The sequence below is a fragment of the Mastigoproctus giganteus genome, chromosome 10 (assembly GCF_048544385.1).
Source record: "Mastigoproctus giganteus isolate SK-2022 chromosome 10, ASM4854438v1, whole genome shotgun sequence".
Lineage (NCBI taxonomy): Eukaryota > Metazoa > Arthropoda > Arachnida > Uropygi > Thelyphonidae > Mastigoproctus > Mastigoproctus giganteus.
The window spans coordinates 176,806,340-176,822,514 of record NC_143584.1 but is presented as its reverse complement, the minus strand read 5'-3'; the positions used below and the strand labels follow the sequence as shown (position 1 = coordinate 176,822,514).

The following is a 16,175-nucleotide window of genomic DNA, read 5'->3' as shown; positions in this document are numbered from 1 at the left end:
TATAAAACAATTTTATTAAAATATCATTTCTTTATTTATTCAAATGCATTACTGGGAATAGATTGAAAGATTTTGGCTCTCGATGTATTCGTCTCCTCTCACGCAGTGAAAGTATGAATTATTTATATCCGAAGCGAATATATTAAATAAAAAAAAAGCGAATTCGGTCGCTAGAAATTCAGTCTCTCGAGAATTAATATCAGAGATTGCCTTTTCTGTTTTATTGTTTTGCTTTTAATATTTATAATTAAGCCATAATAAAAACACCCGAGATCTTTTAAGAAAAAATCCACTTTATTGTACAAAACACGAGAATTAAAAGATCGAAGAAGCAGCGTGTAAAGGCTCCATTTGTATAGGTAGGAATTATTATTTCTGTTTCTCCTTTGCTGTCTTCCGTGACGTTCTTTTTGTAGCTGGAAGACTTCTGCAGGCCGATCACCACAGCTTCCTTGGTTACCGTGGTAACGAGGTTAGCGAAGCTGGCCGTGCATTTCAATATAAGTTTGTTGTGGTGAACTTTCTCTTTGGACAGTAAGAACTGTAGACTTAGTACAGACGTCTCTAATTTGTCCGGATGTAGCGTCACACTGTAGTCTGTCGCGTACTGTGATTCCACCTGGAGAGAAAAATTAATAGATAAAATATTTATGGATAAAAATCTTAAATATCGTTAAGTATGAAAAATTCAAAATACGCCATCATTTCCAATAACTATTTTATAGTTAAAATAAAGGTTCAATAACAAGCTAACAGTTTCTATGGAAACTCCAAAAGTTTCTCTTTCTTTTGCCGATACTTCAGCATCTCAAGTGATTGATCATTCACTTGGGAATACCTAAATCCATTATAATATTGTTGCTTGGTATATTAATCGCACGAGAAACTGTCAAAACTAGTGGCTCGTGAAACCGAAAGTGTGTTTTGGAGGGAAGGTCTTTCATTAGCAGTAAAAATGGATTCTTATTTTTTTTTTAATGAAGATGGTTTAGTTATCATTTTATTAAATCCATAATTCATTGAAGTTCTATTAATCTGTTTCTCTGAATATGATCACATTTGGTAAATCAGATGAAGAGTATTTCAAGACTGCGTATTGGTAGTCGTGATGGATTTGATATTCAGCAACCACCCATGAGTCACAGAACTAATGACTGGTTGCTGAATCTTCTCCCTAAAACTTGGGTTTTAGGGAGAAGTGCACGTACCCGACGATCCAATACATCCCAAAGATGCTCGATAAGGTTCAGATCAGTTCTCTGGGCTGGTCAATCCAACTTTTCTACACCCATGTCCTCATACCAATTTGTTACGACCCGAGCAGTACGGAATGGCGCGTTATGTTGCTGATACAGATATGGGCCTTCCCCAAAGTTTTGCCATAATGCTGGAAGTGCATAATTGTCCAGGTTGTCTTGGTATTGAACAGCATTCATGGTTTTGTAGATAACGACTAATGGGCCTAAGCCAAACCATGAAAAGTAGCTCCATACCATAATACTGCCTCCACAAAACTTTATTGTTGGGAGGATAAAATCAGGAAGGAATTGTTCCCCTGGTATTCGCCACACCCAGGAACCACTATCAGACTGGTAGAGCGCGAACCTCGACTCGTCTATCCATAGGACTGTTTTCCACTGCTGTACAGTCCAGGATTAGCGCTCCTTACACCATGTTAATCGGTGTGTAGCATTTGTTGAGGTCATCAATGGCTTGTGAACCGCTGCATGACCATTGTAACCCATATCATGGAATGTCCTTCGTATTGTATTAGTCCTGACATTAGTCCCAATACTCTCACGGAGAGTTTGTGTAACTTAAGACAATGGCAAATTACGATTTGCGCGCACACAGTTCTTCGCAGAATTTCCTTGTTCCGTTCTGTATGTTTTCGGGGTTTCCCAGGCGGTTTTTTGGCAGATTCAGTTCCATTCCTCTTCCATTTGCATATGACGTCACTAACCATTGACCTAGGGTTCCCCCAGAGCGATTGCGATGTCTCGTACAGAAAGCTTCCACTTTGGAAGTCTTAATTCTGTTGAACGTATCATCTCGCATTCCCACTTTCGCAATTGTCTGTTCGAAGCCCAGTGTGCATACTTATAGTAGGTTCTGTGACGTGTTGCATCCATAGGACCTGTTTTCCCACCCGTGGAGGGGTGTCTGGATATTAATGGTAGGTCAGTGCATATGTAGGATTATCCCTTTATCTCCTGGCCCATTGGCCAGCCATCTATACCTCGGTAGCTATGGCAACAGAGCACAACACGCAATATCGGATATGGAGTGAGCTATGTGGTATAGATGGCAGAAGATAAGTTAACTGTGAAAGCGGTGATATTTTAAAATCGGTAAACTATTTCTTAATGCAGCACGAGATGGACTTCTTTTGAGAAGAACATTCAATCATTTTGTCAAATCCGGATCGTTCTCGGCACAATGCGCTAAAGAATAAATCATCCGTAAACAACACACATATCCTGGATGATACGTAAGGAAATATCTTCTCAGAGATGCATCAGATACACAAGAGGAATGTGAATTGCATATCTAGACAAGCACATTATACGACTGGTTTTATTAAATCCTGCATCCGTTTTCAATAAAATTTTGTTGTATCGCAAACAACATTGCATTTGAATTGGATAACCCTGTATATTGCTCATCTGAAATGGCATTCTGTTATATACTTACTTTTCTCTTCGCTGTGTGCGAAACTGAAGCTTCTCAAATTCATGCTTAGGACTGGGTTTTTTTAAACGACGTAAGAAAGTAAATATTTCTTAATTTAACGCATACTAAATATACTCCTTAACACATTATAAGTATTCCTGTGGGATCAGTTCTATCTTCATTTTTGCAGACTAGAATTATATGAGCCTGCTTAAAAGCGAAAGGATAACGACCATTATGATAGCAGAAGTTAAACAAAATGGTCAGAACACGAATAGATTTCTCCTTTGGTCCTCAGAAAAGATCCCCCTCCAGATAACAGGGAGTAGATTTCTCCTTTGGTCCTTAGAAAAACCTAGCTTCATCGTGGTATGGACTGAAAGAGGAATAGACACCGTGTCATTGTGGTTACTGGTCTATGTTGACTCAATTTCTTTCCAGAACTGTTGAAAATAGGATGGTTATAGATCTCTACTCCGAAACGCTCATCCCACAGGTGCTCGAATGGATTGGATCGAAATCTGGTGACTGGGAATAGCCATCCCGTGCGTTCATTTACCCTCATGTTATTGGAAACTATATTGTGCAATTTTGGACTTGTAACATGGCTTATCATAATGTTGGAAGAACCCATTCGCGGATGAATATTGAAACACGAAGAGGTGCGCTTCTTCGGGAACAATTTGCAGATAACTTGTGACACCCTAATATTAGTTCACTAGAATCAAGTAGCTCCAATGTGCACCCGAAACATGAATTTGTCACACCAAGCAACGTTTTTCTAATCTTTCACTATCCAGTGTGATGTTCCTGAGTCCACTGTAACCGTCCTCTTGAGTCTTGCTGAACTTTATTTCAACCATCAGTGACCTCTTCTGTTTCTGACTACAAGATCGATGTTCGCTACATGCAATTCAGTTATCTGAATCAATCTTGATACACCCGAGACAATCTTACATGGAAACTCCAGCAGGGTTTCCGTGTCCGAGATACGCATTCTACGTGTTTCAAGCCGACTACCTTTCCACACCATCAGATATTCGTAGTACGAATATCTGATGTTGTTACTAAAGGATGGAGCTCCATCTTATGAAAACGGCTGGTGGTGTTCCTAATAAAGTGGCACTAGATGTACAATTCTAGTGTTTAAAATGTACAATGAAGTTTATGTAAGTAAGTTCTGAGTTTCAGAATTAAGAAGAATGAATTCCAAAACGGATGAAGCACATCGTATTCGTAGTTGCATGAAGATTGATTGGCATCCGCAATCTTCCACACGTGGGAATGAAGCGGCTGAAATCTAGCATAAGTACTACTAAGTAGTCTTAAGCTGTTCTTCAAAAGACAAAGAAAACCTGAAAATTCTTCGTAAATCGAAAATCAACAAAAACATGGGAGTAAAAGAATTTATAAAAGTGTAAATACAGCAGAAAAACTACAGCCCATAAAAAGAAAACTGAAAAGAATCATAAGCGTCTATCAAAAGAAATTTCAGAAGAGGAATGAATAAAAAAACACTAAAAGAAAATGATACACAAGAGGAACCACTACTTGAAACGAATGATGACCTTCAAAAACAATCACAGGAAAAAAGCCATATTATTTATCCTCAAAAATAAAGGAAAGAGATCTAAGAATCTTACTTAAAGCACAGTAACTGAAACTTATAAAAACAAAATAAGTCTGTGCAAACTATAACGCGTATTAATTCATTTTCAATTATCTGAACTGAAATCAGAAGAATAAAACATCAAATTTACCTCACTAACTGCATTGTCATTTATGTACCATTTTAGGACTGGAACTGGTTTGGACTTTGCTGAAGTGCAGGTCACTGTAACATTATCTCCAATGTTATACCTTGATTGTTCCCCACTAATGGCAGGACCCTCAGTGGGAGGCACTAGAAAGGCAAATTTGAGGTAAATTAAATTAATTTAGTTACATGTAATAAATTTCTATTTTTTAAAGAAAATTATTAACATACTTCTATTCTTCCATTTCATTAGCATCTTCATTATTAACTGATTACCATTAATTAGCTCAAAAACCAACTTTTATGATAATGATGCCAAAGTTTAATCAGACATAATTGAAAAACAGATCATAAGCTTACCTATAATTTTCAGTTCCTTCTTCTCTTGGACACACCTGTGGACAGACGATTCTGTGGACACCTGACAAGTATACATTCCTGCTGTGTCTAGGTCAACATCTCGCAAATAAATGGCGCTACTACCAGACTTCGATAGCTATATATAAAAGAAAATGGCAACTGGCTGTCAAAATTTATAAAATAATCCTCGCTTTATTATAATAATCAATAATTAACGCATTTTTAGAAAAAATTGACAAATTGAGCTCATAATTGAAAAGGTATTTTAAGTTGGCATTCAAATTCATTTAATTTTCATAAGTTGGAGATCTTATGGGCAAAACGAGTTACCTCTCTATCTTGCCATCAATCTCCTCACAAGGCCGATAGCAAAATATTATGGAACATTTGCATTCTGATCAAGTACATTACCATTAAATGTTTCTATGAAGGGATACTTGAATTAAAACCTTTTTGATGCCTTGAGGATGTCATCTTCGTTTAAAATAGCACTCCAACAAAATCGCCACGCCCAAGAACTTGTTCAAGAAGACAACTACTGATAACTATGTAATAAGTGGAACTTTACTGAACTCCTGGCCTTCTCACTCATGTGATCTGAATACTTTAGACTAGTCGTTATAGGGTTATATAAATAAGCGTGTCTACCAAAACGATTTACACACGATAGTGGATCAGATGGCAGACATCACGCAACACATAAGTAGCGTTAACCCAGATGTACCAAGCTCTGTCATGGATCATGCAATAATTCGACTTGATCTTTCACTACACAAAGGAGGACTGCACTAGAATAGCCGAAGTCATAAATTATGATGCCACCTTAGTAGAATGTTTTGGAGCCATTTTGCATAATTCTCTTCTGCATAGTGTACTTAACTTCACCATCCAAATCTTTTTCTTCTCTAATGTAGAGATTTAGACGTAAGTCAACTTTGGCATAAATTACGGTAAATTTGTTTATTTTACTTTGACTACCCAATAATGTAGTTTTATATATATTTATAAATTTGTAATCCATTGTGCAGTCCTTTCTGTCATGGTTAATGTGGTTCCATAAGGTATGCAACTCACTGGTTAAATAAACATGAACAGACTTGACGTAGCGGGGTGATCAGGAGCGCGACTGCAGCAGTACACGTTCTTTGAGTGGGCCGGGGTTCAAGCCCGTGACTGCTAAATACGATTAACATTTGTATTGATTGATTTATTGTAAACTCCACTGATCTGGTGGTCGTGCCGGAGTACAAACAAGAACATACTCTATAATGTTAGTCATTTGGATAACATCTCTAAGCCCCTGTACAAGTAGCTTCACGCATCGCACATCATACTAACAGGGAAGCAAATGCTCACATCTTGCGAATCTCTTGAGTATAGACATTCATATTCAAATATCTTAATGATGTGAACCAGATTTCCACTTAGGATTGGCCTCAACAACATTTCATATATTTTTTTATAGAATACTGTAAATGTCCATGCATAATCATGTGTGCATTTAATCCAATCTATTTTAGTGATCCAATTATTTATGTAGCTTCAAGTTCAAGTTTTAATTATGTAGCTCGTGCAATATGATCTTCAAAAAATTTTTCTCTCTTTAAAATTCTTTACTTTTGTCGCAGCTCTGGTGACGTGATCGACAACAACTTCTCCCGTCCTTAAAATTATCAATCAAATTAAGTAACTCAGAAGATGGTGGATCTTTTCTTTTCCTACTTTTTTTTCGTGGCAAGCAGTCGAAGTAATCTAGTTCTAGTTCACTATAACTTGTGCAACCGAATCTCGTTAGCATTTAGTAGTAGGGTGTGTGTGTGTGTGTGTGCGTGCGTTTATGTTTTCCTTAGGTGTGAGTGAGAAGAAAAATCAGCAAAAATAACAGGTTTCCGACAAAATGAAAATGTAGGAGGGGCAGACAAAAATCTGCACTTAAAATGCGTTAGATTGGTACCGAGGCTGAACTTAAGGCACTGAAAACTACAGTATGGAGAAGATTAAAAGTTTTTTTCTGAATCCGAAAATAACAAAAGAAACAGGAAAACAAAGGAAGCAGACAACGGTGGACATTTTTAAACTATATTCTCTTCACTAGTATATAGAAAACAATTTAATATTCAAAAATGCAGATATTTTCACTAGGAATATTTCTTCCCACTAAATACATGAAGTGCTTTAAACAACTCAGCTTCTTCTTTAGTTATGAAAATGAATGACTCTGAAATCGGAAAATTCAAGGGCTTTCTTGTCGTGGTGTTATTCTTTCCTTAAGATGAAAAGCTTGAAGACGTATCTCTAACTTAAGTAACCATATCCAGTCAAGTTCCTTTTAATATGTTGCCTAAAGACAAAGCACTTTTAATTAAACTTTATTAAAAGAATGGCGACGGTGTTATTGCAGCCCTCAGAGCGTATCAACGAAAACAAGTATCAAGGCTTCCTCGATCGAGAAGAATCGTATTAAATATTGCAAGACATTTCTAAGAACGCCACCCAAGTCTTATTACTCGTCTCAACATCATAAGCAGTGATTCAATGAATTGATGAAGTTTAACATCATCAATTAGATTTGACGGACACAATCAGTTTGGAAATACTGAACGTTCCATCAGAAATTTTGAAGACACCAGTGGAGAACACGATGCTCGTCTTGACTGACTATTAGAAAATATTGGTGGACTCGTGAGATTTGATCCTTTCATTTAATGAATTTTAAGTGAACTAATTTTAAAAAAAAATTCTGCCGAGTATACACTTTATTTAAATACTGTGGACAAAGTGTACATCATTTCATTTGAATCTATTACATAAACATTCTAACTGGAAGTTATGATGGTCAATTTTATTTTTATTTTCGCTTTCTTTCGGGCTTTCTTTTCTTCTTTGATTTCTCCTAGCTTTATTCCCTGGCGTTTCTCTACCACTAAAGTTTCACTCTGTTTTGCAAATTCAAAGGAAACTCTACGCTTTCACAGGACACCGCGATTTTAACTGCCAAGGCATCGGGTTTCCAGTGCAATAACTCTTATGGGATTCCATTTTAGTTTTTTTTCGATCACGCTTAAATCTTATCATGTTTGCCATCGAATAAGTTGCAACTGAAAGAAACGTCCTCCGACTCTGAAATTCCAATATTAAACTCTAAAAAAAAAAGACTGGCAATATTATCTTACTCAGTATTCATTTTCATATATTTTTCAATGGAAAAAATATGTTTTCAATTACGATATCTAAATTTTATTTTGTTATTGCTTTGAGAATTTGACACTGTTAGGTTAGGAATAGTATACGCACGTTTCGTTTATTATAAAATTGTTATTTTATGCCATAGTGAATAATTTGAAGTATTTGCGGATCCTTCTTCTTATATAGAAAAATAAAATCTTCATTTTTTCAGGTATTAAACTCTTTCATTGTAGTAAAACATCAATACCGTATTTACTAACATATTTTACATTTCTTTACAAAATGAAGTTAACCTATTCGCAGCATCCTTTCCCCCTGAAACTGCTCTATTAACTGGTGATTATATCTATTCGATTCTCGCGTTTTATTCGCGATAAGTTTATATAAAATCAGATAATAAATCAACTACGTTTTACCCTTCAAAAAAGAAAATGTAAACACACTTATTTGACACTTACATCTACTCGAACGCCTGGTAGTGGCAAGAATTTGACTTGTGGCCATTCCTTTGGTATAAACCTATAGAACTCGATGTTATCTTTGTACCACCTAACAGAATAAAGTTCTTCGTTGTCAACATCGAAGCTGCAAGTAAGGTGTAAGGACTCCCCAATAACAGTGGGTGACTGGACGTCAAACATTGTAATTGTAACAGCATGAGAAAAGGCTAATTCTAGAAAGAGAAAAGAGTGTAGGTATTGGAATATTTTGCTCTAATCAATATTTAGACTTCTGTATCACAGTTTTATTTTTTTAATGAAATCAAAATCAAAAATAGAACATATATATGTTCTAATAATAACCAAAATGGATTGCAAAATCTAAACGCCGAAAAATTGCCCCATGTCCTAATCTCTCTAATAATGTTGGTGGCTTCTGCCGTTCTTATTTTCATGTATCATTTGCTCTATTTCCATCTTACCTAAAGTAAATCTATTTGAATCCAACTTTTCGCCCAACACCACCTGCATTAAAGAGTCGTTACCATCTTTGAATTCTACTCTAAAGAAATCCTAATCGATATTTCCTTTGGTGTTTTGGCTGAAATAGATCGAACGAATTTTTGGCTTTAATATCAGGAAGATTTTTGAACGAGGTTGCGTTTCTCCAACTGTTTTTAAAGGCTGTCCTCCAAAAAAGATGGAGAGAGAAGAAGAAATTGGAGAAGTTTGACTTCTGGGAAGGCTTACTGGTGGAACATCGTTGAGAAGGCTAAGACCCACTCTGGTTTATAATGCCAGAAGAAGAAGAAGATTCCCTCATTAAGTTGATGAAGACTACCAAGATTGTAAATGGTATCTATTGTTTTTTTCTGATGGCAATACGTTGCGTTCTTTTTCTCCTTTAGAAATTTCGCATTGTACAAACCATGTCTTCTAAATGCCACTCTGCATTGGGATTAGCCAACCTAGTTAACCAAAATTGCTTTATATTTGACTCCCATCTTACCAATAGTTTAAGGAGAATTATTAAGAAGTGCTAGTTATGGAAAACGTATGGACTAGAATCACTCTTCTTCCATAATCTGTTGCCTTTCATCTCAAATATTATAATCAAATTTTTAGCTATTCATTTACAATAATTCTAATTTTTTTAACTTTTAACAACAGCATAGAGGAATCATAGAGGAATGGTTCATGTAATTCTCTTAAGTAGCTGAGGTTTGCTATTCCAAAGAGAGAATGAATAATCCTGGTATGCTGCTCTCTAAAAGGAAATTTAAGATTATTTTAAAGAAAAGACTCAAAGCAACTCGTCTATTAAACATCTAGATAGAAGAATCAGAACAAATCAGTGGCAGTGATTCAACCCATCGACTGCAATGTATATTAATAAATAAACAGGGTGCCTCTTTCTGTTATCGAACTATATTATGCCTGCCACAATTCCAGACAGTTATTATAAATTCTACTTGAAGTTATGCTGCTCGTTTAGTTTTTATGAACTTGTAAATGTAATTTACAATGTTCCTATGAGAGAACCTCGAATTTTCCAGCTAACGATAAATTTATTTAAAGCGAATTTGTTATAATACATTTTATCACAACTTTCATACTCTCATCTCAGCGACATATTCATGAATAAAACAGGAAGTTAAAGTAAAAATGAATGTCGATCTTGGGGTACGAAACAGTGGCTTCATAAATAAGCACTTATATGATAAAAAATATGTAACGAACAGACTCTATCTGATTTTGATGAGAGTGAACATCAAAGAACACTGAAGATGCCATCAGCTACAAAATTCACTTGCGTGAAATTTGGACTGTTGCTGTATTTTAAATAATTTAACAGCTTTTCTCTAACGATATGAATATTAGAACATGACAGGGTATTCATCTCTTGGGGACTTCGTGAAAAGGAGTGGGAGAAATGGAAGTTTTTAAAACAATTACAACCCTAAGTGATGTAGGTAGTTAATAGTAAAAAAATGTGGACCAACTCTAAGAGGAAGAAGAGGAAGAGCTGCAAAAGAGATTGATTGAAAGAAGCAGATTTCAAAGAATAAGAAATGATGTCTAAACTTTTGTCTATAATGAAGTTCTTCAGCGCCAAGAAATCTTATTTCGGTTGCCAAATTCGATTTTGTTCTGAAAGAAATCCTTCACTTATCTGACTCGAAAGTTGTGAAACTATTATTTATGAAAAAAAATGGTAGATTGTGAAAAAGAAATATGAGATCACCAAAGTTCATCAGAGAGTATCGGTGGAGTGCAGTCTTTATGGATGAATAAATCAGCGCAGAGAACAAAAATATGCAGAAGCAATTCATTTTAGCTACAGTTCATTTTGTTTATGTAAAATGAAAAACAGTTTCCTGTAGCTTGAAATTAGATTGGTTCGGGGGTTGGTTTTATTCTTTCTGAACATCGAAAAGAAAAACGTAAAACTAAGATGGAATAAGAAAAAGTTAACGTATCAGTCTCTCTCTCTCTAGTTTATTATTGTTTCTCTGTTTTTTTGTTATTATAATAATGAAATAAATGTTTAAAATAACAAGACTCTTATTTATAACACGTGTGGGGAAAACTCTTTGGCCCGTGGGTTGAATTTCTCTCTTCGAAATCCAGGCAGGATATTTAGAACACACAAACGATTTCCAACTTTTCAAACCAAGTTTCAATCCAGCGTACAAATTTTCAATCCAGCGGACAAGCTCTTTAGCTCACCTTTGAATATCCTCAAGCTGTCAGCCTCAAGTACCCATAGAGGCAACTTATTCCAGTAATCAACAACTCGCTAGCTAAAATAAAACCCTCTTGCATTCCAATCTAAATCTCTGTGAATAGCACCTAGTTCAGGAACCATTTATGACAGTAAAAATTTCACCATCATTCATTCTATTTCGCCTCTCAAATATTTATACTCCTCTATCTGGTTTCCTCTAAGATGCCTAGTTTCTAAGCTCTGCAGCCCTAAGAAACTCTCTCTTTCAAAACATGAAATGCTTAAGCTGATACTAAGTGGCATGATTTCAAACAGAATATTTAATTTAGAAAATCACTGGTGCGTAAGAAACAGATTGGGGATTCCTGGTCTAGAAGCTGAAGTGATCTTGTCATGACATCATTCTCAAAATATGTACACTGCCAAGAAAGTACCGAGTGAGGGCAAACACACACACACGCACCTTTGAAGAGATCCTTTCAAATCAAAATTTATGAATGTAAATTATGAAATTCAAATGTGAATTTAATTAAAACATTTGCGATCGCCCGTGATAGGGCCGGCTGCGTTAGAGCGCGATCCTTTATCCTTGGTTCGAATTGCCTGTACTTATCGTTAAAAAGGTGGGAAGGTAGAGTTGGGTTTCTGGTCCATAAAGATTTTAAAAACAACATTTTGGAATTCAAAAGCACATCACCAAGGGTGTCAAGACTAATACTCAGGATTTATAAGAGGTACAAGCTAAAGGTTATAATGATTTATGCACCAACATCGAGCCATGATGATGAAGAGGTTGAAGAAATGTACACCGAAATCGAGAGTCTTCTTGATGAGCAGAAAACCCACTACACTATTATTATGGGGGACTTCAATGCTAAGGTTGGAAAAAGACAAAACAGTGCAGAAAGGGGAACTATAGGAAATTTTGGAATTGGTGAAAGAGTTATGGAATTTGCAGAATCTCAAGGACTGTCAGTAATGAACACTTTTTTCAAGAAAAGGGTGAACAGAAAGTGGACATGGAAGAGTCCAAATGGATTAACAACTAATGAAATCGACTTCATCCTCACTAACAGAAGATATATTGTGAATGATGTTACCGTCCTGAATAAGGTAAATGTTGGAAGTGATCACAGAATGGTAAGATGTACACTTGATATAGACGTAGGAAAGGAAATGAAAAAACTGACTAGAGTAAATAATACAAAGGTCTTTGAGATAACAGAAGAGGAGAAAGAGCAGTATGTACTGGAACTTAAGAACAAGTTTGAGGTTCTGCAGACTGTTCAGGACCAAGATATGACGAGGAAAATTACAACTTTCTGAAAGTTGTAAAGCCCAAGAAACCTATAGGGAAAAAGAAATCCAAAGAAGAAAAAATTAGTCAAGAAACACTTGTCATGATGAACCAAAGACGACAAATGAAGAGCAAGAAAAACACTGACAGGGAGAAAATTGAGTATACTGAGTTATGCAAAGCCATTAGAAAGAGACTCAGAGAGGACATAAGAAGATTTAACACAAGAAAAGTAGAACAAGCATTAAGGGAAAACAAAGGATTTAAATCAGCAGCCATGAGCAGTAATACAGAAAGACAAATGATACTGAAACTGAAGAATAGCGATGGTGTACTTATAAATAGCAGAGAAGGCATAATTCAAATAGCAGAAGACTACTATAGAGAATTATACAAGGAGCAGGGGAATGATGCCAGCAGTGGGGAAGATGAATTGCAAATTAGCAACACATACGACACACCCGATATTCTTTCTGATGAGGTAGAACATGCATTGAAGAAAATGAAGAATCGGAAAGCCCCGGGAGAAGATGAAGTTACTGTAGAGTTGTTAAAATTGGGAGGAAGAGACATAACACAAAAACTGGCAAGGCTCTTCACAAAGTGCATTAGAAAAGGTGTGATGCCTAAGCAGTGGAATAATGCAACCATAGTTTTGCTGCATAAGAAAGGAAATAAATCAGAAATTGGAAATTATAGACCAATTACCTTGTTATCCCACATCTACGAGTTGTTCACAAGGGTCATTACTAACAGATTAGAAAGAATACTTGATGAGAATCAACCGAAAGAGCAAGCTGGCTTTAGGACAGGATTCTCAACTATGGATCACCTTCATGTAATATCACAGCTAATGGAGAAAGCAAATGAATATAAAACACCATTATGCCTGGCATTTTTGGATTATGAAAAGGCATTTGACTCCATACAGCATAAGGCAATGTTTCGGGCACTGGAAAGACAAGGCATAGATACTCCATATATTATGATTTTGAAGAAAATATATGAGAGTGCTACATCCTTTATTAGACTAGACAAAGACAGTAGCAAATTTAAATTCGAGAAAGGAGTTCGATAGGGAGACACAATATCTCCGAAGCTGTTTACTGCTGCCCTTGAGGAAGCTTTCAGAAGATTAGACTTGTTGCAGAAAGCAGTCAATGTGAATGGAGAGTACCTAAACCATTTACGATTTGCAGATGACATTGTGGTCATAAGCCACGATCCCAAAGAATTAGAGGAAAATCTTAATCAGTTATGCACAGTTAGTAAGGATTTTGGACTAAAGATGAATATGGCTAAAACAAAAGTAATGATGAACAAGTATGCCACGGAAAGGGAAATAATGATTGAAGGAGCAGTAACTGAAAAGGTGGAGTCATATACTTATCTGGGACAAGTTATTAGCTGTAATAATGATAAATGGCTGGAAGTCAAGAGAAGAATAAATTTTGGATGGATAGCATTCAGGAAATATAGTCACATACTGAAGAGCAATATCCCAGTTTGTCTGAAACGTAAAATAATGAACCACTGTATACTCCCCACCATATGACTTATGGAAGTGAAACTTGGGCACTCACCAAAAGAATGAAAGAGAAGCTAAGAACTACACAGCGAAGAATGGAACGAATTATATTGGGAATCAGACTGTTAGATAAGAAGAGAAACACACGGATTAGGCAGCAAACTCAAGTAAAGGACATTCTTATCAAAACTAAAGAACTAAAATGGTCTTGGGCAGGACACATAGCTCGAAGACATGAGGACAGATGGACTAAAAATAACAGAATAGTACCCAAGAGGAGCTAGAAGAAATCCTGGAAGACAAAGGCGGAGATGGATAGATGAAATTCATGAGTTTGTGGGTAGTAAATGGATGGCCATTGCACAAACCAGAAGGAACTGGAAAGTTGCTGGAGTGGCCTTCATCCTACAGTGGATTTAAAATGGCTGATGATGATCGTTAAAAAAATCGTTTTACAGATCTCTCTCTCTCCACGTGCTGCCCTCACAAAAGCGGAGAAAATATACAGATGAAATAGTGTAATGATATACAAAACCCTATACAATGGCCAAAAAATGAGTGCAGTGCTATGTTACGTAGTATGTGTGCTGCTGTGTTGTTTAGTTGTTTCTGGCCACTTAGTTATCAGGAAGCAGCGACCACCAGGTACGCTGCTTCCCAATACTCGTCCACACCGCGAGGAGGCGGGCCAACTATACACGTACTAAACGAAATGTGTTACTATCAGCACACGTACGAAGAAGCACAAATCGTATGGGTGCAGCAGTCTCCTATAATCACGTATGGTGGTGAATACCACAAAGAATCCCGCATCTGCTGGAGAAAGTGTAATACCAGTGGATGCCAACAGTTCCCGTACCGAGGAAGCCCAAGGCATTTAATCGTAGAACAATGAAATAGCACTGAAATGAGAACACTTTAGCTTACTCTGCTTTTTGGAGTAATTATCCAACATGCGCGCATTTCTCCCGCAGTATTAAAAGTGCAGTAATGCCCATGTTACAAAATTCAGGAGAATCTCCATTCAGCAAGATTTCAAGACGCCGTTTAGCGTCATCTTCATCACCGGAATCGGTTCCAATACATTTCATGACAATATCCTTGGTTACAAGACCAAGGATATTGTCATGTCCCACAATAGATCGGGACTGCGTAGCGGATGAACAAACAATTCCCATCCGTAACTCTACATAAACTGTTATCAGAAGATCACAGTTTTTGAACTGAATACACCAAAAACAAATTTCTGTCTTGCATATGACATCTTGGTCCATACCAAGCTTGTGCTACGTGCTGGATTTCTCTGGAATTAGTCCCTTTGATCTGCAAAAAAAGCGGATAACTCTTTCTTTATTAATTTTATTCTTTATTAGCAAAGGCGCGATTTCTTGTATATTTGAAGATCAACATCATGCTTTCAAGGATTTAGTCCAGGTTGCTTGCCCTGATCTCAATCGATCTTTTCTTTAGGTGTCCTGGATCTCTTCTTCCAGCTGGCCGATATTTCAGAATCTTCTTTGGTAGTCTTGCTGGATGCATCCTATCCAAGTGATTCATCCATTTTTCTCTATATTTGTAGATTCTATCTACTATCGGATCAATTCTAAGTACACTTGAAGGCATGCGTATAAACGTCACCAATTTAAAATTTATCATAAAATACAGGGCACTGGTGCCCCCCTCATCGTTCAGGAATTTCAAATTTAATGCAGCGTTAGACATATTGTACAAACTTACCTTCTAAACAGGCGACAATTAGTCCAACCAAGGATATTGTCATGTTACTTCACAGCAGAGCAGTCAGGCGTATATTTAAGCTCCAGGAGTAAGTAAGCTTAAACGAAGGAACTGAAATAGAACAATGCACTGTTCAGTAAATCCTCATACCTATAAATATATCTTGTACCGCATTTAATCAATCATCTGAGAGAAACTTAATACTATGCAAAGGGTTGAATTGAGCACTTTGAAATCTGTTTCGTTAACGAGATTTGGATTAACGAGGTTCGGATTATCGAGATATATTTTTAAATAATCGTTGCATACATTCGATTTATAGGGCAGGCATATTTGACATCTCAATCGCCTTAATTGCCTATTTTAAACTGAAATCTGTTTCGTTAACGAGATTCGGATTAACGGGGTTCGGATTATCGAGCTTTCTTTTTTTTTTTAAATAATTTTTGACACCTCAACCGCCTTAATTG

At 36.4% G+C, this 16,175-nt stretch overlaps 1 protein-coding gene across 1 annotated transcript; it reads right to left on the bottom strand.

Moving 5' to 3' along the window:
- Positions 1-277: 277 nt before the first annotated feature.
- LOC150079554 (uncharacterized) lies at positions 278-15,803 on the bottom strand. Its single transcript, XM_090383107.1, has 5 exons — positions 15,706-15,803; positions 8,434-8,648; positions 4,790-4,925; positions 4,434-4,576; positions 278-619 (listed from the first exon to the last, which is right to left on the bottom strand). Exons 1-5 carry the CDS (start codon positions 15,746-15,748, stop codon positions 278-280), a joined length of 879 nt encoding a protein of 292 aa, XP_090239233.1. The 5' UTR covers positions 15,749-15,803.
- Positions 15,804-16,175: the final 372 nt, after the last annotated feature.

What these genes read in the sequence shown, in the direction of transcription:
- LOC150079554 (XM_090383107.1), bottom strand. Translation starts at nt 15,748, where the DNA reads ATGACAATATCCTTGGTTGGACTAATTGTCGCCTGTTTAGAAG. An exon ending in TACCAGGCGTTCGAGTAGAT is followed by an intron (nt 4,926 to 8,433) that starts GTAAGTGTCAAA and finishes TTTTATATATAG; the next exon opens with CTATCGAAGTCTGGTAGTAG. An exon ending in ATGACAATGCAGTTAGTGAG is followed by an intron (nt 620 to 4,433) that starts GTAAATTTGATG and finishes TTTTCTCTCCAG; the next exon opens with GTGGAATCACAGTACGCGAC.